Below are 26,075 nucleotides of genomic sequence, written 5' to 3'. Positions count from 1 at the left end.
AAAAAGCATTTATGAAGGACCTACTATGTGCCAGGCACATAATACTATATATTCATGATACTATGTATCCAGTGAGGGGGTTCAAGGAAAGACAAAAAATGAGTCCCTGCTCTTGTGGAGGTCACAGTCCACATGCAAACGACTATGTACAGATAAGCTATAGACAGGAGAAACTGGGGACAGTCAACAGAGGAAGATCATGAAGACTACAGAGGCCTGGGAAAGTGAGACTTGAAGGAAGCCAGGGAAGTGAAGGGGCAGAGACAAGAAGGGAGAAAAGGCCCTGCATCAAGGACAGCCGGGGAATATGTCCAGAGTTCAGAGATGGAGTTTTATGTGCATGGCACATCAAAGAGGCCGGTGTCACTGAAGGGAAGAGTATGGCAGGTGGAGCCCAGGATGTCAAGTGTCAGATGGGGAAGGTGGGGGGTGGGGAGGTTCTGGGCTTTAAAGGGGATTTTGTATTTCTTCTCTGAACCTAGTTCCTTCAGCTGATTACATGGCAGGGGGCTCACAGCTGTTCATCTTGCCATCTGCCTCCTCTAAATGATGTAGAGCCTATAACTTACCTTCCTAAAATGTGGTCCCTGGAACTGAAGACAATTCTTTAAATATAGTCTGATAAGAACAGAATGCAGTAGTAGTATTATCTCCTCATTCCTGGAAGCTCTGACCCTCCCTGCAGCCTTATTCCCCATAAGTTGTGGGGGGTGTTGTAGAATGCTGTTGACTCGTATTGGCCCAGCAGCCCCTGAACCTCCTAGATCTCTTAGAAAAACTGCTGTGTATCATGCCTCACTTATCTTGAAACTTGGGAAGTTGATTTTTTTTTTTAGTTCAAGTAAATGCCTATTAAATTTTATCTTATTAGATGTAGCCATATCTCCTAGGCTGTCAAGATCTTGTTTGAATCCCAACTCTGTCATTCAGTGTGTTAGTTATCCTTCCTTTCTTTGTGTCATTGCAAAATTGACAAGGTTGCTACCAATTCCTTTATCCATGTCACTGATAAAAATGTTAAACAGCGCAGGACCAAGCATGGGTGGTTTGGACATTACACTGGAGAGCTCTGTCCAAGCAGACATCAAACCATTAAAGACTCATCTTTCTGTCTTGCTATTTAGCCAATTCTGAATCTACCTCATTAAACCTTACCAATAACCAATCCATTTCTTTCCATCCCTTCCCCTCTTTTCCTCAAGAATAGCATGAGAGACTTTATCAAATGCCTTGCTAAGATCTATATAAATAATAACTATAGAATTCCCCTGATCAATTAGTTCACTAACCATGTCAAAAAGAGAGAGTGAGAAGGGCAGCTAGGTGGTGCAGTGGATTAAAGCACCAGCCCTGGATTCAGGAGGACCTGAGTTCAAATCAGGCCTCGGACACTTGACGCTTGCTAGCTGTGTGACCCTGGGCAAGTCACTTAACCCTCATTGCCTCGTAAAACCAAAATGAAACAGAACAAAACAATGATTTTTTTTAAAAGAGAGAGTGAGGGGGCAGCTAGGTGGCGTAGTGAATAGAGCACCGGCCCTGGAGTCAGGAGTGCTTGAGTTCAAATCTGGCCTCAGACACTTAACACTTACTGGCTGTGTGACCCTGGGCAAGTCACTTAACTCCAATTGCCTCACTAAAAAAATTAAATTAAATTAAAAAAAGAGAGAGAGAATGAGTCTCACATGACCTATTCTTAATGAAGACAGGCTGGTGCACTGTGATTATCACTTCCTTTCCCAAATATCTACTAACCATTTCTTTAATAAAAGACATCCTAAAATTTTGCTAGAACCCAGCCTAGGTCAAAAGACTCAGATATCAGATCTTTGTTGTCAGGACCTCATCTATAGGAAAGACCATTAATTAACACCAGGCCCAACCTTCCTTCTTTCCTAGTATTTGAAAGAAGACTGAGATAGACCTTCAAACATTCACATGACCCTTGATTTGGAGAGCCATTGTCCAAAGGTGCCAGTCACTCTCTCATTCTCAGTGAGGCAGTGTTCCTACTCATCTAAGTGAAAACTCCCCACTTCTTCCACTCCCATTTCCCATTCTATTACCTCCATCCACCTCTGCCCAATCCCCATCCAGCTCTGCCTGCTGCTTCCACTGTGCCCTCTGCAATCCTTGTTCTATTGTTACCAAACTTCCCTTCAGACCTCTTCCTCTTGTGTTTCTTCCATAGTCTGACTTTCATAGAGACCTGGACTCTCACAAAATCCTTTGCTTCCTTGACTGCCCTTCACTAATGTTTCCCAACACACTGGTCCAGAAGAGGAGTAGGCATATTCCTTTTCTCCCATTGTCCTCTAGATCCCTCCTTTCCTGCCATCAGTCAGGTTTACTCTTTTCAAATTTATCGCCCAATTCAGATCCCAAGCCACCTTTTTATTAGGGGACTTCAACATATATTTACTTAAGCACCCCGGCCTTCCAATTTCATCAATCACCTCTACTCAGATGGCCTGAACCTTTGTTACTCTTCAACCATGCATTAAGTACCTTCAAATCACGCCCTTGTAACGATTGGAATGACGCCACCTGCTGAAGACTTACTGTAGAAAAGCTCCGCCATGAGGTGAAGGTTTCTGAGGGCAAGACCATGCGTCTTTTCTTTAGCATCAGGAAGTGACATTTGCTTATGGGAGGAGGAAGGGGGAGCCTGGCACTCTGACTCCCTCTCTTTCCTGAGGACTCCAGTGGAGAAGGGAGCTAGAAATGTGCTCTCCCTTTAATAGATAGATGAATATAGGCCTTTCTCTCTTTCTTTACCAAATTCTTATTCTCCTTAATAAATGCTTAAAAGTCTAACTCTTGCTAAAGCTTATAATTTATTGGCGACCACTCATTAGATATTTTAGACAGACTAGCTAGAATTTTAGCCATACCACCCTTGATCTCTCTATTACCCATGACTGTTCCAAGAATTCTGAAATTCCTTTAGCTAATGATAATCTCTTACTATTTCCTTGCTCCCTATGAATGCTTTTTACTTATTCTTTGTCCTCACTTTGACCTCCCCGCCCCCAATATATTATACCTTCCTCTAGCTTTACTTTCCTTCCTCATTTTGACTGTCCATAGCCAGCTCCACTTTATCATCAAATCTGCCTCCCTCTGCTCCTGTTCACATGATGCTGAGTAATGTTGGAAGAAGCCATATAACCATGATGAAGGGGTCTATTACAAATTTATGTTATCTAATCTTATGCGGGCCATCTCTGCAACAAGGCAACCCTTTTACTTTTCCCTAATGGGCTCTATTATGTTTTCTATGTTGGCTTTTCTATAAACCTCTCCATCTCTCCTCAAGCTACCCCCACCTTCTCAGCTGACAACCTGCTGACAAACTAGAGTCCATCTGCATTAAGCTCCCCCTTTGCTCTGGCTGTAAATCTCAAAGCCACTGGACATCGTCATTCCCCGTTCTCTCCTATTTTGTCCCCATATCTGACAAAGAGGTGGCCCTTCTCCTCACCAAGTTCAGCCCCTTTATTTGTACCATTGATTCTAAGCTCCCCAATCTCCTACAGAAGTTTGTGGCAAATACCTCCATGATCATCCCCTTTAATGCTGATCTTTGCCTCCAATCTCTTGGTTTCCCGGCTGTCTATAAACATGCCCAAGTTTCCCCCAGCTAGAAACAACCCCCAATTGAACCTACCATCCCCATGAACTTCTGGTCTAACTGTCTTTCCTTTCACAGACTCCTGGGGAGGGAGAAAACTGTTTACATTTGTTGCCTCTACTAATCTCTTCTCACTCTCTTCAGATCTTTTTCAATCTGGCTTTTGAACTCCCTCAATTGAAACTGCTCTCTCTACAGTTACCAGTGACCTATTAATTGCCAAATCCAATGGCCTTTTCTTGAACTCTCTACAGCTGGTGACGCTGTTGGCTACCTTTTCTTCCCGGACAATCTCACATCTCTGGGTTTTCCTGACACTGCTCTATGCTGTTTCTCCTCTTACTTGTCTGATCACTACTTCTCAGTGTTCCCTGCTAGATTATTATCTGGGTTCCACCCCTCCACTGTGGGTACACCCCAAGGCTCTGTCCCAAGACTCTGCCCTCTTCTTTCTTTCTCTCAGTGATCTCATTGGTGCAATCACTTTATCTTCAAAAATAACTTCCAGGGGGCAGCTAGGTGGCTCAGTGGATAAAGCACTGGCCTTGGATTCAGGAGTACCTGAGTTCAAATGCGGCCTCAGACACTTGACACTTACTAGCTGTGTGACCCTGGGCAGGTCACTTAACCCCAATTGCCCTGCCCAAAAAAACCAAAACAAAACAAAAAACCTTCCAAATCTACCTACTCAGTGCTACCTCTCTTCTAAGCTCCAGTGTCTCACTACTAGGTGGTTGCCCAGTAGACCAGCCTCTTCTTTCTCCAGTCCTTCCTCTACATACAGTCACCAAAGGAATATTCCCCAAAGCATAGGGTGGTGGTATCATTCCCCTGCTCACAAAGCTCTAGTGACCCCTCTTGCCCCTAGGATAGACTACAATATTCTTTGTTTGGGATTTAAAATCCTCTACATTCTGACTCCAGTCTATCCTTCTGGACCTACTACACACTGCTTTTCTTCATTTACTCTGCCTCACACCCAACATTCCTGCTTTCATTTCTTTGCCTTTCTGGGGACTGTCCCCCTTGCCCAGAATACGCTTCCTCCTTGTTCCTGCCTCAAAGGCCTTTCCCAACTCCCTCTGCTGCTTGTGCCTCCCCCCTCCCTCTCCTCACTAATTACCTTATATTTTCTTGGTGTACATTTTGCATTTATTTATACATACACATCTTATTTCCTCTGGCAGAATAAAACCTACTTAGAGGCAGGGGCTGTTTCCATCACATCCCAGTGCCTGGCCCACAGTAGATAGTAAATGCTTGGGGATTCTCTGCTTGAGTCCAAGGAATTGCTTGAATCAAGCTCGTGGGCCTGCTGTGTGAAGAGTGCATTCTCTTCCCTTTTTGCAAGAGCAGGCCATTTGTTCTTCTACATCCACCTACTTGTACCAAGAATTTGTTCATCTTCCATGCAAGAATAGTATGAGATTCTTTTGTCAAGTGCTTTTCAAAGATCTGTGCAAACACATTAGACAGTGATGTCCCTGAAGGCAGGGACTGTCTTTGGCCTTTCTATCTCCAGAGCTTAACACAATGCTTTGCTTATAGTATTTGCTTAATAAATGCTTATTGACAGTTTCACTGAATCAACAGCAAGAGTTCTTAGCCCAGAGTCCTTGAATATGTTTTGAAAAAAAGTTTTGATAACTGTATTTTAATATAATTGATTTCCTTTGTAATCCTATGCATTTAATAGCATTTTTCAGAGAGGGGATTATATGCTTCACCAGACTGTCAAAGGGGTCTGTGAAACAAAAGTCCCTATCTACAGAATCTTCCTGCTCAACCAGTTTAGTAACCCAATCAAAAAAAGACATAAAGTTAGCCTGACAAGACCAATTCCTGATAAAGTGCTGAAAGGTATTTGCATTTTAATATGGAACCAAAGCCTCAATTCAGGAATTCCTAATGTATTTGTAAGAAAAGAGCTGTTTGTCCTTCATCTTTGAAGGGGTCCAATGACATCACAGGGTGATGTCTTGACTTGTGCATGAATCAGATTTAAGTGAGACAGAGTTGCACAAAGTCACCAGCCTCACTCTCTCTTCCAGAGTCATAGAAGTCCAGTGGCAGGTAAAAAGTCAGGATGACTCAAGATGCAATAGTTGGGAGGTAGGGGGTCTTTCCAACTCTGATTCTGTGAGTAATTTCAGGGTGGCCCAACCCCCAATATCTGCCACCCATCTCACTCCAGAGCATTCTTCCTTCAGAGTAACTCCCCAGCTGTTTAAAACTGTATGTAAGGAGGGGCAGTGGATAAAGCACTGGCCTTGGATTCAGGAGGACATGAGTTCAAATCTAGCCTCAGACACTTGACATGTACCAGCTGTGTGACCTTGGGCAACTCACTTAACCCTCACTGCCCCACGAAAATGAAAAAACAAAACAAAACAAAAAACTATATGTAAGGAATCTTAATATATTTTGTTTTTATATCACAATTATTTCTGGAAATACCAGTGCAGGGTGGGGAGGGGAGAGTTGCAAAGTCCCTTGTCATAAGGGCATCTTTGACAATAGCCACTCATTCTGAATTTGTAATAAGCATCTCAGTTGAGAAGGAAGAGAGCAGGGAAGAGTATAGAGTGATGATGTCAGTTATGTTGCCTCCCCTCAGTGGATAACCAGAGTGAAGATTTTACAAGTAAGGTTTAGAGATATCCCAGTATATCTTGATCTCCTGGTTGTAGGCACTTGCCTCAGGCAAAAGGACATCACATAATGTAGTCAGTCATTGGACCTGTCTACTCACAAGACCAGCCATATTGGGAAGTACATGGAAATATGTTCTCTTTGCAAATTCAGTGGTATTTCTGGTTGTGAATACATAAGAACTTAAACATATCTCTCATTGAAGCAAGCAGCTAGAACAAAGGACTTGGAAGATATCTATCTGTTACATCATTTCTGTTAGATGAGAGGCTAGGAAAAAATTTTTTTGTGCTTCAGTTTCTATAACTATGTAATAGGGCTCTTCTTCTTTCTTTCTTTCAAAAAAATTTTATAAACATTTTTATTTAAAATTTTGAGTCCCAAATTCTATCTGTCCTTCCCTCCCTCCCTGCCCCACTCCCTAAGGCAGTAAGCAATGAGATATTGATTATACAAGTCCAATTATGTAAAACATTACCATATGTAATAGGGCTCTTACTTGGCTATCTACCTGCTCCTCCAGGGAGACTGCTGGAGTGAACAAGATGCTTGCTAGCCCTTTTGGATCCCTTTCAGATCCATAGACAACTGGGACTTGTATTATCTCAATTCCACCAGAAACAAGCTTACTTACCCTCAGTCTCCCTGGCCTCAGTTCTCACTAGCAGTTTTTCTGTGAATACTTCCAATCATTGCTTGTCGGCGGGATGTAACTCTATTTGTATGTGTGCTGGGGGTTAGGAGTAAAGGAATTAGTTTGGCAGAGATGGCTGGGACTATAAGAGTAGAGTGGTGAACACATTATAAGCCTTGGTCACTGTTTCATTAATTTTTTTTTTTGGTGAGGCAATTGGGGTTAAGTGACTTGCCCAGGGTCACACAGCTAGTAAGTGTCCACTGTGCCACCTAGCTGCTCCTGTTTCATTAATTTTCGATGAACTGTTTTTCTTTGTCATAAGGGAGAGTTCATTTGGGAGGTGAGAAGGACTGGTATTTCCACAAGTGACTGTGATATAAAAACAAAAGGCATTAAAAAATCCTTATGTATATTTTTAAAGAGTTGGGGACTTACCCAGAAGGAAGAATGTTCAGGAGTGAGATGGGTGGCAGACGACTGGGCCACCCTAAAATTATTCATAGTATCTCAGATTTGGAAGGATCCCCAGGGGTCATCTAGACCAGTAGCATCAAATTCAAGTAGAAACCGAGGCTATTAAACCATGTATAGAAGATCCCTGAGGACTGCATTTTGATTTAAGTTTTAAAAATGCAATCTATGTTTGATTGTATTTTTATTTTGTTAAATATTTCCTCCTTACATTTTATCGGGTTTGTAGGCCACATGCTGCCTACGCACCCTTGTTTGATGCCTCTGTTCTAGATCAATCCTTCCCCTTTAAAAGGTTTCCAACAAAAAGGTCATCTGCCTCTGCTTAAAGAGCATTGGGGATAAGGGATATGCTACCTCCCAAGGTAAAGGACTTCATTTTAATTTAAAGGAATTTTTTTCCTGATACCTAAATCTCTTGACACTTTCTGGAAAGAAAAAGGAAATACTGCTTATGGACAAGATTCCATTGATTTCATGGCCTGAAGGTACTAAGGTACTGTCCTGCCTTGGCAAGTCCGCCTGTGTCCTTTCATTTTCTCCCAGCCTCAATAAAACTTATGCTCCTCCCCATGGGCACTAAAACCACCTAAGAGATCATTGTGGGTCAAATGAGGTCAGTTCCAGAGGACAGCAATGTTGATCCAAGTCACAGGTGTCAAAATGTTCTTTAAATCTGAACTGGTAGAATAGTTAAAGAAAAAACAAAACCTGCTTGTGAACTCTATATGGATGATTAGGCCAAACTGACTGGACATGCAAGGAAAGCCAAGTGGATAAAAAATGCCTATTGTTCACAAATAATTGATGGACAACCTGTAGAGCTTGCTCAGCAGCTGGGACAAACATTGCAAATGGACAATAAACCCCGGCATGTTTGTAGGGCTTCCTGTGGCTGACATGGAAGTTCAAGGACGAGGGTCACAGAGGATGGACATGGACTAGGGGACAACATGCAACATGGGAGGGACCATAAACACCAACAAAATCCCATATCTATCTGGGTGTTTGGAAAATGGACTCTGGCTGTCCAGATCACAGGGCCAAATAAGGAATCCTTAAAGATCAAGAAGCAAGTTACTGGTCTAGGGGGGACCCAACCTAACCTGAAGCAGAGGAGGAGATCGGCCATCTCCTTTTAGAGTTCCATATTTGCTTATGGCAATTGGGAAAAAAATTATATAAATGGACACATATCCTGGTTCTGAAATTCAGTAAGAATAACAATAATAACATTGTTATTACAGCTAGCATTTATATAGCAGGTGCTTAATAAATGTTTTTTGTTTGTTTGTTTGTTTTTGGCGGGGCAATGGGGGTCAAGTGACTTGCCCAGGGTCACACAGCCAGCAAATGTCAAGTGTCTGAGGCCGGACTTGAACTCAGGTACTCCTGAATCCAGGGACAGTGCTTTATCCACTGCACCACCTAGCTGCCCCTTAACAAATGTTTATGGACTGTTTGATCAAATCTACAGCAGGGATTTAAGGTTTGCAAAGCACTTGACTAATGCTCATCTCATTTGATGTGAGAGATGCATTATGTGACAATGAAAAAGTCCCTTAGTCTCTCTGTGTCTCTGTTTTCTGATCTGTAATGTGGGGACGATAATATCTACAACCTAACAGGGTTGTGATGAGGAAATTACTCTGTAAAATTTAGAATGATATATAAATTCAAGTACATCTGGTTTGGAGTTTCATCCATGTGGTACAGAAATTTACTCCAACAATGAGTGCAGAATTGGTAACAACTTTACCTTATAGACTTAGAGAAGTATCTGAGGTATTAGGATGTTAAATGACTTAACCAAAGTCAAACCGCTGAAATTTGTAATCATGTAATTCAGTGAGCATTTATTAAATGCTTACTGTGTGCCAGGTACCGAGCTAGCTGCTCAAGATACAAAGACAAGGTAGTAGGTAGTATGTATCAGAGGTAAGATTCAAACCCAGGTCTTCCTGAGTCCAAAGCCAACCCTCTATCCACTACTTGATATTGCCAATAGAACGTGTTATTATTAATAATAAAGAAATCGGGGCAGCTAGGTGGCGCAGTGGATAAAGCACCGGCCCTGGAGTCAGGAGTACCTGAGTTCAAATCCGACCTCAGGCACTTAACACTTACTAGTTGTATGACTCTGAGCAAGTCACTTAACCCCAATTGCCTCACTAAAAAAAAAAAAAAAAAGAAATCACTTGCATAACTGGGGTACTTTGGAGGAGGTTCCTTCAACCAATATATTGTCAAATTTGTACTGAGAACTCTATAGTTCTACTATAGCTACAACAACAATAACAGTAACAATAACTAACATTTACACAGTGCTTTAAAGTTTCCAATGTACTTTACAGGTATTAGTTGATTTGAGTCTCACCATAACCCTGTGAGGAAGGGTCTTACAGATATGATTACCCCCATTTTACAGGTGGTTAAGAAGAATGAGATGCAACGACTTAGCTATGGCCACACAGTTAATTAATGTTACAGGCAGGATTTGAACCTAGGACTTCCCTGGGCAATTTCATCACTCTTTCCTCTATATCATGCTCCTTTTACTTAGCTAAATGTTTAGTTAGGTACATACATCTTTCAGGGCAAATAATAGTTTCTTTTTTGGTCTCTGTATCCCCAGCACTGCACACAGAGCTTGACATAGCAGGCATTTACTAAATGCCTGTTTAAATAGATGAATGAATATCTATTTTGGGTTTGGAAAGCCCTGGGGAAGTAATCCAGTCTATCCCTTTGGCTTTAAATCAATCCAAACTTAAATTAACTCCATTTCCCCCACCCGATGAATGGGTGTCCCTCCAGTTGTTGAAGAATTCCATAAGAGAAAATGTTACAACTTCTTTTGGTAACATACTAACTATTTGAACTGTCAAGAAACTCTTCCCAAATTTAAGCTACGCCATGAGGGGCATATTTTCCTCATATTCAGTCCTCAGCTGAGCCAGGACAGCTGGCCGCCATTCTTCATCCAAAGACCAGGATGAAGTCACTGCTCAAGCTTCTCTTCCCAAGGCTGAATAATCCCAGTTCCTTTCATCTCTCCTGGAGATTTTATTTCCCAGGCCTTTCATCATCCATGTGCCTCTGAGTTGAACCCTTCCCAAGCTAAGGATTAGGAAACAAAAGCCAATGTGACCAGTCGACTTTAACATGGGACTCCATGTGCTGGTTTGTTTGGACTCTTGGAACTTGTATGACGTGAATGACATTGATGAATATGCTTTGACAGTATCAAACCCTTGGGATGGGTACACTCTGCTGTTGCGCGCGCGCACACACACACACAGGCAGGGACAATCTCCAGGCCCGAAACCACAAGATAAGTACGGGCCTTGAAACATCAAACAGAAAATAGAGAGGCAAAGCTCTGCCAAGGTCATAGAGAAAAAAATCTAAGAGCCTCAATTGTTTAACTAAAGGGTGGTTGTAGAAATGAATCACGATGTAGGATTCTTACATGAAGCCTCCCCCCCCCCCCACCTCAAGTGTTTTAATTGTCTTGAGATAGAACCTGCAGCAGCTAACAAGATAGCGGCTTGTTTCAGAACAGAAAAGTGAAACGTTGCTACAGAAATGGTTTTTGGTGAGCCATAATTATGATGATGATTCCTTGTCTATTTCCAGATAAAGTAAAGAAGAAGCCAGAGAGAAAATCAATATATTATTAGTTTGACTTGTCAGCTACACAGATGGAGCTTGAGAAGTATCTAAAAGCATACACAATATCTTATTTAATCAATAAACAAGCATTTATTAAGTAGCTGCTATGTGCTAGGCACTGTTATGCACTGCACATAGAAATAGAGGACACTCTTTTGCCTCCTATTATCTTATTTTTGCTTACTGTGTTCATGTCATTGCCCCAGAATGTAAGCTCCTTGAGGGAAGGGACTATTTCTCATTTTGTCTTTGCATCCTTAGTATCTAACACAGTGGTTGATCTGGCACACAGCAAGTACTTTCTTTTCTTTGGGGGGGGGGCAGGGCAATGAAGGTTAAGTGACTTTCCCAGGGTCACACAGCTAGTAAGTGTCAAGTGTCTGAGGCCGGATTTGAACTCAGGTCCTCCTGAATCCAGGGCCAGTGCTTTATCCACTGTGCCACCTAGCTGCCCCCCGCAAGTACCTTTTTTTTTTTTTTTTGGTGAGGCAATTGGGGTTAAGTGACTTGCCCAGGGTCACACAGCTAGTAAGTGTCAAGTATCTGAGGTCAAATTTGAACTCAGGCCCTCCCGAATCCAGGGCCGGTACTCTATCCACTGCACGCAAGTACTTTAAAAAAAAAAATGCTTGGGGCAGCTAGATGGTGCAGTGGTTAAAGTGCTGGCCCTGGATTCAGGAGGACCTGAGTTCAAATCCGGCCTCAGACACTTGACACTTACTAGCTGTGTGACCCTGGGAAAGTCACATAACCCCCACTGCCCCGCAAAAAAAACAAAAAATGCTCACCACAGTGCCTGAAACATAGTAGACTTTTAATAAATGTTTATTGGATTATTGGATTGGATGACTCTAAGTCAGAGCCTTGGCTTCCTCCTCTGTAAAATGGGAACATTAATACTGGAAGCCTGACCTCACAGGGTTGTTGTGAGGCTCCCAAGCAAAGGGCTTTTAAAACTTTAAGGGGTTGTGTGTCAGCTGTTACCATTGTATCCCACGCCTCTACTGAACTTAGTGCCATCCCACAATTCTAAAATGTTTCTTCTGAAATTGTCATCATGAGACATCTGGATATCTGAATGGGAGAACAGAAGAAACTGTACCTACCGGTTGAAATAGCAGGTGACCACTGCCCCAGCTATAGTCATTTGTTGGCAGGCCAGGATAAATTCACTAGTCCAGATAAGGCCGACTAAATGGTACCACCACATGTATCGAATGCCAGAAAGGACTTTATATTCCACCTGTCCTCCTGCTGTTGCTTGTGCCGTGCCTGCAAGGTCAAAGAAACGATGTTTCAACCCACCTTGTCCTGGGCCAAGCACAGCCAAAATGACTCAAGAGAACAACAGGTCTTCTTTATGTCTGCTTATTCTTCACAGACTATTCTTTTTTTAAAATTTTTTGCAGGCAATGGGGGTTAAGTGACTTGCCCAGGGTCACACAGCTATTAAGTGTCTGAGGCTGGATTTGAACTCAGGTACTCCTGAATCCAGGGCTGGTGCTTTAACCACTGCACCATCTAGCTGCCCCTTCACAGACTAGTCTTTAGCAACCAGGTAAGACCTCAAATAGAAAGTAAACTTCTTGAGGGCAGGGACTGTTCTTGTCTTTGAATCACCGCTGCTTTGTACAAGTGATCTGTGATTTTATCAGGATAGGGAAATCCCAGTGTGAGAGCTCCATTTATCAAGGCAGATTGCAACCCTAATGAGGTCTAAAGAGCTGCATGAGGTATATAGGCATGAAGAGACTTGCCTGTGGTCACGTCAAGATTTGAATCTAGGCCTTTCTGATCCAAGTCTATCTAGCACTCTATCCACCACTTCATCCAACTGAATGTCCTGGATGTTTCCCTACAAAGTACAGACTTCCAGAACCTATCACGTTTTCCCCCTAGTGTCTGAGGTGGGATATGAACACAAGTCTTCGTGATTCTAAGCCTAGAACTCTATTCTGAGTACCTTGCACATAGTAGGCACTTAATAAGTATTCTTGATCTGGATTGAGTTAACCTCTGGGATGGTCAAGCAATACATCTGTTTGAGATAAGAAGCATATTGTGTGCTTGTGTCAACAATATGGGGTCTAAGGAATCACTTATGTCTGAAATGCACGACTTACTCTATTTTTATTTTATTTTATACTTTTATTTATTTATTATTATTATTGTGGGGCAATGAGGGTTAAGTGACTTGCCCAGGGTCACACATCTAGTAAGTGTCAAGTGTCTGAGGCCAAATTTGAATTCAGGTCCTCCTGAATCCAGGGCCAGTGCTTTATCCACTGCGCCACCTAGCTGCCCCTGCCCAACTTAGTCTAAAGCCTGTATAATGAAAAATTACAGGTGAACTCTCAATTGCACTTCAATAAACATTTTTAATGTCCTAAAGTAATCATCCTCAAAACAAAACAAAACAATAAAGTAATCACCCTAACTTAGCAGCTATCATGAAACAAAACCTCTAAGTTGATGAACTTGGGTAGACTTATCCCTGGTTGGATTTGAGTTTGGGAACCATTACTTAGTAGCTGGGTGGCCTTGGGCAAATCATTCCCCACTCTGACCTTCTGTTTCCTCAATCAGTTAATAAATATTTATTAAGTACCTACTGTGTGCCAGGTAAATCGAAAATCTCTTTTGTTTCTCACTTTGTAAAGACATCCACCTCAGCTCAGACTTCCTTTGTTTTAAGGTCTAATGATTTTTAAGTAGGATTCAATTTGTAAAACTTAGTCATACACATGATTGACTTTTTAGGAGCAAATCAATTGTGGAAAGCAAGGCATGTCTATAGCAAATTGAAGTGAATAGTAGAGTCTGAAATAGGTTTGTGGGAGTGGGGGAAGAAGGGATACCCACTAAACTTCCAAAGAGCCTCAAAGCTCCCCTTACAGACTCTCAGCCACCAACACCCCTGAACAAGGAATCAGTCATAAACTCATAGGATCTGTATCAGGAAGGGACCTCAGAGGAAATATAACCTGACTCCATCTGGGACCCAAGAAGATAAAATGACTTGCCTACAGTCAAACAAGTAGTGAGCAAAAGAGGCAGGATTTGAACTCAGGTCTTCAGGATTTGAAGTTAAATTAATTCTGACTCTAGAGTCAGGATTTTTTGGTAATAATGTTATTCTGTAATAATGCAATTTTGTAGTAATGAAATTTGTAATCATGTAATTCAGTGAGCATTTATTAAATGCTTACTATTTGCCCGGTACTGAGTTAGCTGCTCAAGATACAAAGACAAAAATGGCAGAGTTCCTGCCAACAAAGAGATTATACTCTGCCGTCAGGGGGAATGTATGGTACAGGAATGATAACCCATCAGGTATGTACAAGATTCATGCAAAAAAAATTGATGTGGAGGGCAGTGAACAAGCAGCAAATTACTGAATTATATTGGAAAAAATTCTGGCTTTGGAATCAGAAGGAAAAGTGAACAAGCATTTAAGTGTGATAGACATTGTGCCAAGCACGTTACAGATATTTTCTCATGTGATCCTCCTGACAACCCTTTTGAAGTAGATGCTATTATGATTCCCATTTTGCAGTTGAGGAAACTGAGTCAGATGAGGCAGACACTTGTCCAGGATCAATACAGCTAGTAAGAGTCTGAGGCCACATTTTAACTCAGTCTTGAAATTTTTTTTAAAAATTTATTCATTCGGGGCAGCTAGGTGGCGCAGTGGATAGAGCACCGGCCCTGGAGTCAGGAGTACCTGAGTTCAAATCCAGCCTCAGACACATGACACTTACTAGCTATGTGATCCTGAGAAAGTCACTTAACCCCAATTGCCTCAGCAAAAAAAAAAAAAAAAAAAAAAATTTATTCATTCATTCATTTTTGTGAGGCAGTGAGGGTTAAGTGACTTTCTCAGGATCACATAGCTAGTAAGTGTCAGATGTCTGAGGCTGGATTTGAACTCAAGTCCTTCTGAATCCAGGGCTGGCGTTTTATCCACTGCGTCACCTAGCTGACCCCCAGTCTTGAAATTTAAGTCTTCCTGATTTTTGACCCAATGCTCTGTCCACTACACCACCTAGATGCCTGAGTACAAATCTTGCCTCTGATGCTCACTGCTCTTCTAACCTAGGATGTTATTTAAATTCAATTCAATGAACATTTATTAAGTGCCTACTATGTGCTAGGCACTGTGTGCTAAGCACTGGAGACACAGAAAGAGACAAAAGACAGTTCCTGCCGTCAAGGATCTTACAATCAAGAGACAATGTGCAATACAAACGTATACAAAACAAGCCAGACACCAGACAAATAGGAAATTAAAAGAGGGAAAGCGCTGGGATGAAGAAAGATCAGGGAAGGCTTTCTGTAAGAGGTAGGATTTCAGTTGAGACTTAAAAGAGGTCAGTCAGAGTGGAGGAGGAAGAGTGGTCCTAGGTCTCAGCCACCTTTCTGAAACATGAACACCCTAGAAAAGCCCGCCCGTGTATTAGCACCTTGATTAATACCCAGGATGCCAGCAGGCCAAAGCTGAGATAGGGCAAGTTCAAAGATGGAAGGTTTTCTATCAGCCAGTTCAGCTGGAACATCCCATACATAGAATGTGAGGCCCGTTCATGAAAGCCCAGGAAGCAAGGAATTCTGGCCATCCCAAGACCAGGAAAGTTTGAATTCAGGAAGACAAGTCTTTCTGACTCCAGGCCAGGCACTCTATCCACTGCGTCACCTACCTGCCCTATTTAATTCTGTCCTTTCCCAAAGTTCCCAATGGTATTTATTTATACAGGAAGCAGGGGAAGGGAATTCTGCTCTATAGCAAAATAACTTTCCATGTTTCAGAAAGGTAAGCTTTGAACCCATACCTTTCTGACTCCAAGGACAACACGACTCCCAACCATCCTTTGGAGGTTCTGCCTCCATTTCTTTCTCTACTAAGTGCAAACATCCCTGAAACATCACATGTTCTGTTTTGGTTCTCCCCAGGAATAAGCGTAAAATAACAAGAGGGCCATGGGGGAGACTAGTGGCCACATAGCATAAATGCTGATTTCCTCAGATGTGGGGGAGGCTCTGAATAAAAAAAAAAATGCGAAGATTTTCTCTCTTCTACCTCTTGGCTGCTTTTGCTGATGTGCCCATGTACAACGACCCAAGTTCAGGCATGCCATGGGTCACTGTATGGGGCGGCAAACTCTACTCCAATGGTAAGTGAAGGTCTCCTTGGGCCAGAGGGCTCTTAGCATTTCAGGAAGAAATAGATCTGAGTAGTCATAACAAGAGCTGACATTTGTCTGTGGCTTTCAGGTTTTCAAAGTGCTCGGAGGCTTATATAATCACAGACTTAGAGCTCGAAGGGACCTTCAAAGCCATTTTGTCCAACCCTTGCATTTTCCAGATGAGGACACTGGAGCCTCGGAGAGGTTAAGTGATTGCCCAGGGTTACAAAGGATCATAGATTTAGGGCTGGAAGGGCAGTCGATCCGGAAGCATTTATACACAGTCCCATCAATACCCTCGTTTTTCAGATGAGGAAACTGAAGTGCCCAAAGGCTAAGTGATTAACCCATGGATAGAGCTCGCTTATCAGGACTCCAAGCCCAGCACTGTTTCTACCACATCACATGGATGAACCAAATCTGCTATCTGTGCCCCACTCCCCTCCTCTTGCATGTGAACCTCAGAACAGGTCTCTTTCCCAGGCTTCTGACTTCCTTTGGTTCACTTTTTTAAAAAAAATAAAGTTTATTTATTTATTTATTTTGGTGAGGCAATTGGGGTTAAGTGACTTGCCCAGGGTCACACAGCTAGTAAATGTCAAGTGTCTGAGGCCGGATTTGAACTCAGGTCCTCCTGATTCCAGGGCCAGTGCTGCCCCCCTTTGGTTCACTTTTATGGTGATCAGTGAGTAGAGGCTTACAGTCCCTGGCTGCTCTTTCTCTTCCCCTGGGTGTGTGTGTGTGTGTGTTCGCGCGCATGCGCACACGCGCATATTTGTGTAGAGAATTACTCTTCAAGCTGCAGGGAAAAAAGAAAACATGATCAAAAATCAGGAGTCCTGGATTCACTGTGAAAGCCTGGAAACTAGGCTGGCAGGTGGGTGTGTTTTTGTGTCTGTGTAACTCCACTGCCCTCTCCTATACACCAGTCTTTGTGCATTTAAGAGCCCTCCACTGGCCATGTTAGAAGGACAGCTACTTTATCAGGAAGGTTTGAAAGGAGGCCAGAATTCTAGAGAGGATCGGACAGGATCAGATGGACCCCCAAAAGTGGGAGGGGAGATTATAATAGAAAAACACTAGCCTGAGGGACAGGAAACCTATGTTTTAGTCTAGGTCTTCTACTAGCTAGCTATGTGACTGCCTTGGACAGGTTATTTAATCTCTCTGGGCCTTTACTTACTTCATCCATAAAATGGGAATTCTGAATCCGATGATCTCTAAATTGTTGCCCAGCTCTAAGACTCTATGGCCAATAGAAAGTGGGAAACCAATCAATCAGTAAACATTTATTTAGGACTTAGTATGGGTCTAAGGCAGCCAGATGGCTTAGGGGATGGAACACTGGACCCGGAGTCAGGAAATCTGGCATCACACACTAGCTATGTGACCCTGGACCAGTCACTTAACCTCTGTTTGCTTTGGAGGTAGCTAGATGGCTCGGTGGATAGAAGGCTGGGTCTGGAGTCAGAAAGACCTGAGTTCAAATCCAGCCTTAGACACTCACTAGTTGTATGACCCTGGGTAAAGAATTTAACCCGTTTGCCTTAATCTACTGGATGACCCCACTCCAGTATCTTTGCCAAAAACCAAAAGCAAAACTAAAACCAAAACCCCATACAGGGTGTCAAGAAGAGACAGACATGACTGAACATCAACACAACATGCGTTAGAAGTGCCAAGAATACAATGAAAAAAGAAAATGCTTGCCCTGAACGAGTTGAATGGGGTAGCCAATGTGTACATTAATGGGTATATACAAGATATATACATGGCAGACACAGTGTAGTCTCAGTGGGGAAGGCACTAGCAGCTGACAGTTACTTCAGAAGGCTACTTCAGAAGGTGGTGAGTCTTGAAGAAAGTCAGGTTTCTAAGAGGCAGGAGGGGATCGGTGTAGGGATACGGGACAGCCAATGCAAAGTCTTCAGATGGCAGATGAGAGATGGAGTGCTGTGGGTTAGGAATGGCAAGGAAGATGAAAGCGGCAAAGGTCAGGCAGGGGTCTTTTCTGAGTAGTGAGGAGTAATGGTTGAGATTAGTCATTTACTGCAAATTGGCTCCAAACCAAGCTACGCTACGAAGTGATCAGTTATGTGTGGTTGATGAGAAGTCTGGACAAGAGAAAACTGGGGAAGGGGGGTGGAGAGATGAGGGGGGCTGACATAGTCACTGTTTCCAAATATCTGAAGGGCTGTCATGAAGAAGGATTCGCCTTGTTTTTCTTGGCTCCACAGAGCAGAACTAGGAACGATGGGTGGATGTAACAAAGAAGTAAATTTAGACCTTTTTAAGGAAAAAACTTGCCAATAATTAGAGCTATGCAAAAAGCAAAATGAGCTGCTTTGGGAAAGGCTGGGTTTTCCTCACAATGGTCTCCAAACAAATATCAGAGCTGGGATTTGAACCCGGGTCCCCTGACTCCAAGATCAGTGCTTGTCCTTTCTACCACTTAATCTGGTACTTGATCACATACTGTCCACACTGCTTTTTCTCTGGGGTATTCCTGCCCTTCCCAGGTTGCTTCTAAGCACCATTCTGAAGACAATGACAAAGCTAGAGATTGTACCATATAAGGATTAGAGGAATTGAGGCCGTATGCCTCAGAGATGATGGGATTTATAGGGGCACATGACTGCTGTCTGTGTTTGAAGGGACATGGTATAAAGACTGGACTTCTGTCCGAGCCCAGATGGCAGAACTAAGTGAAAGGGGGTGGGGGCTTGGAAAGGCAGATTTAAGCTTGGCATAAGGAACTTGCTCACGTTATCTAAAGCTGGGTGTTTGTTTCTTGAACAAATGGGTTCATTGAGCATGGGATGTTATCAACCCACCAAACCTGCCTTCACTGCAGGTCTTCAAGCAAAGGGTGGATGACCTCTTGGCACATGAGTTAGAGGGGATTATTTTTCAGGGATGGTCTTTGAAGTTCTTTCCAACTCTGACATGTGATTTTTGTGAAGGCAGAGATGATGCATCGTCCTCCTCCCCACCCACCATTTTTCAAAAGACTGAGCACATGGTAGATAGCTAATAAGAATCTTCCAACTTTTGGAACATCAACAAACATTTAGTATTGTTGACCAACACACGAAAAATTGGAACGTGCTCTATGTTTGAGGTTAACTAAATGAATGATGGTATTAGATAAACTGTTTTCAAATCTGCCAGACAGACCAAAGAGACTTCTGGAAAGAATCTAAATCCAGGAAGTAGGTAGCAAGTTATGAGATGTATTTTAGCCAACAGTGACATAACTTCCAATAAAATGACATGTCATCATGCCACAACATTTACCCTGTATGTAGCTTGTTTGTACATGGTTACTTGCATACTTACTAGCTGTATGACTGTGGGTAAATCCCTTAACCCTGTTTCCCTCAGTTTCCTCATCTGTAAAATGAGCTGGAGAAGGAAATGGCAAACCACTCCAGCATCATTTCCAAGAAAATCCCATATGGGGTCACAGACATAGCTGAAATAACCAAACAACAGCATGCACACTGTCATTCCCATTATGCCGTGAGCTCTAGGAGGGAAGGAACTGTCTTTTACCTTTCTTTGTATCTCCGTGTTTAGCACAAAGTCTGACATGTTGTTTAGTCATTTTTCAGTTGTGCCTGAATCTTTGTCACCCCATTTGGGTTTTGTTTTTTGGTAAAGATACTGGAGTGGTTTACCATTGCCTTTTCCAGCTCATTTTACAGATGAGGAAACTGAGGCAAACAAGGTTAAGTGACTTGCCCAGGGTTAACCACAAATGTCTAAGGCCCTGGTCTGAGCTCAGGAAGAAGTCTTCCTAACTCCAGGCCTGGCACTCTATCCACTATGCCATCTAGCTGTAGCCCCTCCTAGCATGTTGATGTTAATAATATTTGTTGACTGGCTGATTTTTCTACCACTTTATTTTATCCTCACATCATACTTGTGAGGTGGGATCAATCAAATGACAGTTAGGCCTGATCTGAAGTCCATTGTTGTTGTTTCCCATTAGACTACCTCGACTCCTTCCTTTTAAAAAATATAAATTTTATTGAGTTTAAGGTTTTTTTTTTAAGTAAGGCAATTGGGGTTAAGTGACTTGCCCAGGATCACACAGCTAGTAAGTGTTAAGTGTCTGAGGCCGGATTTGAACTCAGGTACTGCTGACTCCAGGACCGGTGCTCTATCCACTGTGCCACCTAGCTGCCCCAAGTTTAATATTTTTAAAGGATGGAATAGTATAGTGGATAGGGCACTGGACTTAAGAGTCAGGAGAACCTGAGTTCAGATGAGCAACTCATCCTCTTCTTGCAGCTTCTCTGTGTTTCTTTCCTTATCTACAAAATGGTAGCAGGGATTGCGTTAGACCGGGTGGCCCCCAAGTCCTCCTCAAGCTCTTAATCTAGGATCCTATGCCTTTTTTTCTTTATCCACGGTCATTTCCTGATATTATGCTCCACCACCCACTTTAACAAAGGGGATAAAACCATCCCCTTTAACAGAGGAAAAATTAAGCAAAACTGATGTCATGCCCAAGTGTGCCAGCATCGGCACTATTCTCTTCCTGCAGTCCCTCATCTCTCTTCCTGAAAGCAGAGGCCTGTGGTTCATTATCTGTTCTCCAAGATCAGCACTGGTCATTTTGTTTACTCTGAGTCCAGCTGCTTTTCAGGGCAGGATGCTTTACAAGATTCTTGTCATTGTGTAAACAGGTCCTGGGGTCTCCTTCCTAAGCACACGACTTTTCATATTCTGGGTACCTTGTGTATGGTTTTCACAACTTCTCCTTCTCAGGGTGACAGCCGTGTTCATCCCTCTGAGTCACCACCACACAGATGGAAAAGCCTAGTCCCTCACTCAGCCAGGGCAAGGCTGCCAGAGAGAGGTGACGTGGGCGGCAGGAGGAAGGCCGAAGCTGAATGAGGCCAAATTCATCCTGATCCCTTTTAGTACAACAGCATCTGCTGGATTACTGAAGTTACTGCAGTTTTTATTCTACTTTTTCCATTTCAGTTGGTGAGTCAGCGCTATGGTGGCTGGTGGCACAGAAGCATGCATTGATTAATCAGTCAGGGAAGGAATTCTGCATACCAGCTGTGCTGATGATATCCCATTCTCAGTGAACCCATCTGTTTAAGAAACAAACACCCACCCAGCCTACCTTGATGACTATCATATTTCCCCTTTTGGGTTTTTATGCATGTCAAATATTAATTCTTTCAACCAAATGACATGGTTCAAAAGTCCCAAATATTTACCTCCCATTTTAGTCATTTTCCTGAGCTTCCAAGATGGGGAAGATGGTCAACAACTGCAACATTCCTTGCTGAGCATGTTAAACTCAACATTTCCACATCTTGCTGGTGTTTTCCAGTACCCAAAACCCCTTGCTGGTTTACACCAAATGTACAAAGGGCTGACATTCTTCTGCCTGCTGCTGCAGCATCTTTTAAAGAATGCCCTGCTGTGATAAAGGAGACATATTTCTTGAGTAATGGGTCCACTCATGAAGTACTTCTGCCTGTCAGCCAGGCCTCTCCCTCTTGCTCTTCCTCTGGTTTCTCAAAGCAGAGACTTTGGCACTTTGGCCAAAAGGCTTCTATGTGTAGAAGACGCTATCTTGGGGCAGCTAGGTGGTGCAGTGGATAAAGCACCGGCCCTGGATTCAGAAGTACCTGAGTTCAAATCTGGCCTCAGACACTTGACACTTACTAGCTGTGTGACCCTGGGAAAGTCACTTAACCCTCATTGCCCTGAAAAAAAAAAAAGAAGCTATCTTGCCAGTCTTAAACCGTTGCTAAGCCTTTCCTGATTGGTAGAACCTTCTGTGGCTTGGACTCTGCTGGCTTGGACTTGAACACCCCAGAGTCAATCCCAAGCTACAGTGAAGCATCAGAGTAGAGATAAAAAGAACAATCATAGCAATAAAGTATCCCAGAAGTTATCCCAATGTTATAATGTTTGACATTGGAAGGAGGGCTCTGAGAAGCTGTTATTGACTTCTCTTTCCAAAAAAATATCTTATGGGGGGGGGGTGCAGCTAGGTGGTGTAGTGGATAAAGCACTGATCCTGAAAATTCAGGAGGACCTGAGTTCAAATCCAGCCTCAGATGCTTGACATTTACTAGCTGTGTGACCCTGGACAACTCATTTAACCTTCATTGCCCCACAAAAAAAGTATTTTATTGATGTTCTTTTAAATTTTACTTTGTAGTCACTACCCAATGATGTATCCTACCCCCAATCCCATGCCACCTTGATTCCTTTATTATAACAGGCTGATTTTCCTGCCTCAAGTCTCTCTTCATTCTAACTCAGCTGTTAAAATAATTTTGCTAAAACACAGATCTGACTATGTCACCACCCCCACCTCCATCTATAAAAGCCAAAAAAAAGAAAAAAGAAAAAAAATTGGGGATCCAAAGTCAGATCCTCTTTTTGGCTTTTACAGGCCCCTTCCTCCCTTTATGGCCTTCTCCACTGGTTACACTGGCCTTTCTATTACTCCTCACTCACGACACTTCATCTCCAAGTCCTTTGCCTGAGTTGTCTCCCAACTCACCTCCTCTTTTTGGCTTCATTCGAGACTCATTTCAAAACCTTCCCTCTCCAAAAGGCCTTTGCCAAGTCCTGCTCTCTACCTCTCCTGCTGGCTGGCCCCTTACCTCTGAGACTATCCATTATAATATCTTGTATGTACAGGTTTTTTGCATGTCCACTCCCCTATCAGAAGGCGAGCTACCTGAAGGTAGGGACTATGTTTTTGCCCTTCTTTGTATCCGCCAAGCTTAGCATAGTTTCCAGCACACAGCAAGCACTTCATAAATGTTTGGCGACTGACCATGTCTGTAAACCTATGTCTCATGCCGTACCTAGAGTCCACTGCCTACCCATCAAGAGGCTGGAGGAATACCATTCCTACTTGGCAGCCACACTACCCATCAGGCATGTCTAGAAATGTACACTTTATGCCATGCCCACAGTATACCACCTTTCTGCCAAGAGGTGAGAGGAATGCCATTGGTTCTCTGTAGTTGCAGTTCATCACTGAATGGATGACCAGTGTTCTGAAGTCTTTCTGGGTTCTTTTCCTTCACATGAATGAGGTCACCATGTAAACTGTTCTCCTCATTCTACATCCATGGCCTTTTCCCATTGACACATTAGTACAAGTTTTCCAGATTAGCTAATTGTTACCATGTAAGGCAAGGAGAGAGAACAATCCTCAGAGTCAGGAAGATCTGGGTTCAAGTTCTGCCCCTGATATGTGCTGGCTGGATGACCCTGGACAAACCACCTCATTTGTCAGTGCCCCAGGCAACTCTCTAGGGCTTTCAGTTATATGGCTGGTGGTGGTGTTGCTGTCTGGTCAATTCAGTCATATCTGACTCTTCATGACCCCATGGACCATACTGTCCATGGGGTTTTCTTCACAAAGATACTGGAGTGGTTTGCTGTTTCCTTCTCCAGTGGACTAAGGCAAACAGAGGTGATTTGCCCAGGGTCACAAAGGCAGTAACTTTCTGAGACTGGATTTGAACTCAGGTCTTCCTGATTCCAGGCCTGGCACTCTGTCCACTAAGCCACCTTATGCAGCTGGTACTGATTTGCATTAGTAAAGGGAATTCTTCAGTAGGAGTTCCCTGAACCAATAAAATCATAGGTCCCAAAAGAAATAGCTCAGGAGATTGTGGCCCTGAGGGGATGGTTGGGATAGACTTTAGAAGCTACTGAGGGGGCAGCTAGGTGGCGCAGTGGATAGATCACCGGCCCTGGATTCAGGAGTACCTGAGTTCAAATCTGGTCTCAGACACTTGACACTTATTAGCTGTGTGACCCTGGGCAAGTCACTTAACCCCATTGTCCTGCAAAAGAAAAAAAAATAAAGAAAAGAAGCTACTGAGTTCAGAAGCCTCTAAGCAAACCAAAGTATGGAAAGGTTAAGTGACTTGCCTAGGGTCACATATCTAAAAAGGATTTCAACTCCGCTCTTCCTGACTCTAGAACTAGAGATCTATTAGCTGTGTCAACTAGGATCCTAGCCAATGGACCTTGCTTCTTGCTAATGTTAGGGATTCTCATTTGATAGCATCGCCAAAAAACCCTCACTGAGCCTTACCATATGCTAATGACATGGCTCATTACACAATAATTACTGTCTCCTTGCTAGCTGAGGCAAGTGTGAGGTAAATCAGAGAAGGTGGTAGTGTTGTCTTGATTCATCCAGTTCATTGTGATGGAGAATATCATGGTTAAAAGGCACTGAGCTAGGGGCACCTAGGAGGCACAGCGGATAGAGCACCAGCCCTGGATTCAGGAGTACCTGAGTTCAAATTGGCCTCAGACCCCTGACACTTAATAGCTGTGTGACCCTGGGCAAGTCACTTAACCCCAATTGCCTCACCGAAAAAAAAGGGGAAAAAAAAGGCACTGAGCTTGACACTAGAATTACAAGACATAGTCCCTGGAGTCAACAAGTCCATATTCTAATTGGGGAGACTGGAAATTCACACAAAAAGGTAAAACTAGAACACAGGGCATCATGTCTGGACTCTTAGCTCAGGTTTCAGTACCAAATTTTAGCAAGAATGTTGATAAGCTGAAGAACATCCATCCAAAGGAGGAAAATCAGGAGGATGAGGATCCTCATCACATCAGATGAGGATCAGTGGAAGTGAGTATATTTAGCTTGGCATCAACAGTCAATGAACATTTATATTAAGTGCCTTCTATGTGACAGGCACTGTACTAAACACTGGAGACACAAATACAAATAAAGATGATCTTGGCTCTCAAGGAGGTTACAATCTCATGGGAGAAGACAAAACCCAAAAGGAAGTTGGAAAGGGTTGGGGGGAGGTACTAAACCCAGAGGCAGCAGGGAAAAGTCAGTCAGAGAAGTCCCAAAATGATGCAGCCAGGTGAGAGATGAGATTTTTGAGCTTAGCTGTCTCCTTAAATGGAGGTCTGGAGTGCATGGCCTCACACGCGAATCAGAGACAGAGGGTAGTGATGAGGAGAAGAGGAGACTTGGGGGAGACAGTTATCTGAAAATCTAACCTATGGAAGAAGGGCTAGAGTTGATCTACTTGACCCCAGAAGGCTGAGCTATTGTTATAGGTGGGCAACACAGAGGCAAATTTAGGCTTGATATAAGGAAAAACAAAGCAATTAGTGCCATCTACATGGGGAATAAGCTAGCCCTGGAGGTGATGAGGTCTTCAGCTAAAAGCTTGTCCTCAATGCTGGGATTTCACGAATCTTGGCTCAGCACTAACTTACTATGTTTATGGCCATGGCTAAGTTACTTAATCTCTTCGGGTACCCAAAATGAATGCATTGACTTCTATAATGTCCCTTCCAACTCTGACCCTATGACCCTATGATGCCACTGACTGACATCCAGAACTGACAAAGAACTGATCCCAGGGTATTGGGGCTGTCTAGTATAAAGAGAGGAGCTCTCTGAAGCAGTAACTGTGTCCTGACATTCAAGGACTTCCTGGAATTTTATTGTGATACGAAAGGAAGGCTCGTGTTTCCTCAGGAACATCGCTGGATTATTGTGACTCAGCTATAACGGCTTTAGCAGTTTCTGAAAACATTCCTTGAATCCATAATACAGCTTTTCCTCTATTTTGACCTATCATCTCCTTTCAGACTTATTAGACATTAACTCCCCCTCCTGTATTCTGTGGTCCAGCCAAACTGGTTTGCTTTGTGTTCACCCACATAAAACTTCATCTGCCACCACCATGCCTTTGTACTGGCTGTTCCCCATACCTGCAATGCAACTCAGTCCTCATTTCTACCTCTTAGATCTCTTCTCTTCAAGACTTAG

At 43.0% G+C, this 26,075-nt stretch overlaps 1 protein-coding gene across 1 annotated transcript in view; it reads right to left on the bottom strand.

The window, feature by feature from the left end:
- SLC44A3 (solute carrier family 44 member 3) overlaps positions 1 to 26,075 on the bottom strand; it is a 104,662-nt gene that overhangs the window by 37,771 nt on the left and 40,816 nt on the right. Inside the window, exon 9 of the mRNA XM_043962445.1 lies at positions 12,176 to 12,341. Within this exon, the coding sequence (XP_043818380.1) occupies positions 12,176 to 12,341 (166 nt within the window). The remainder of the gene's footprint in view (positions 1 to 12,175; positions 12,342 to 26,075) is intronic.

Source organism: Dromiciops gliroides, chromosome 4 (assembly GCF_019393635.1).
Source record: "Dromiciops gliroides isolate mDroGli1 chromosome 4, mDroGli1.pri, whole genome shotgun sequence".
NCBI classification, from domain to species: domain Eukaryota; kingdom Metazoa; phylum Chordata; class Mammalia; order Microbiotheria; family Microbiotheriidae; genus Dromiciops; species Dromiciops gliroides.
Note: the sequence above shows the minus strand (reverse complement) of the source record. Positions and strands in the feature narration are given on the sequence as shown.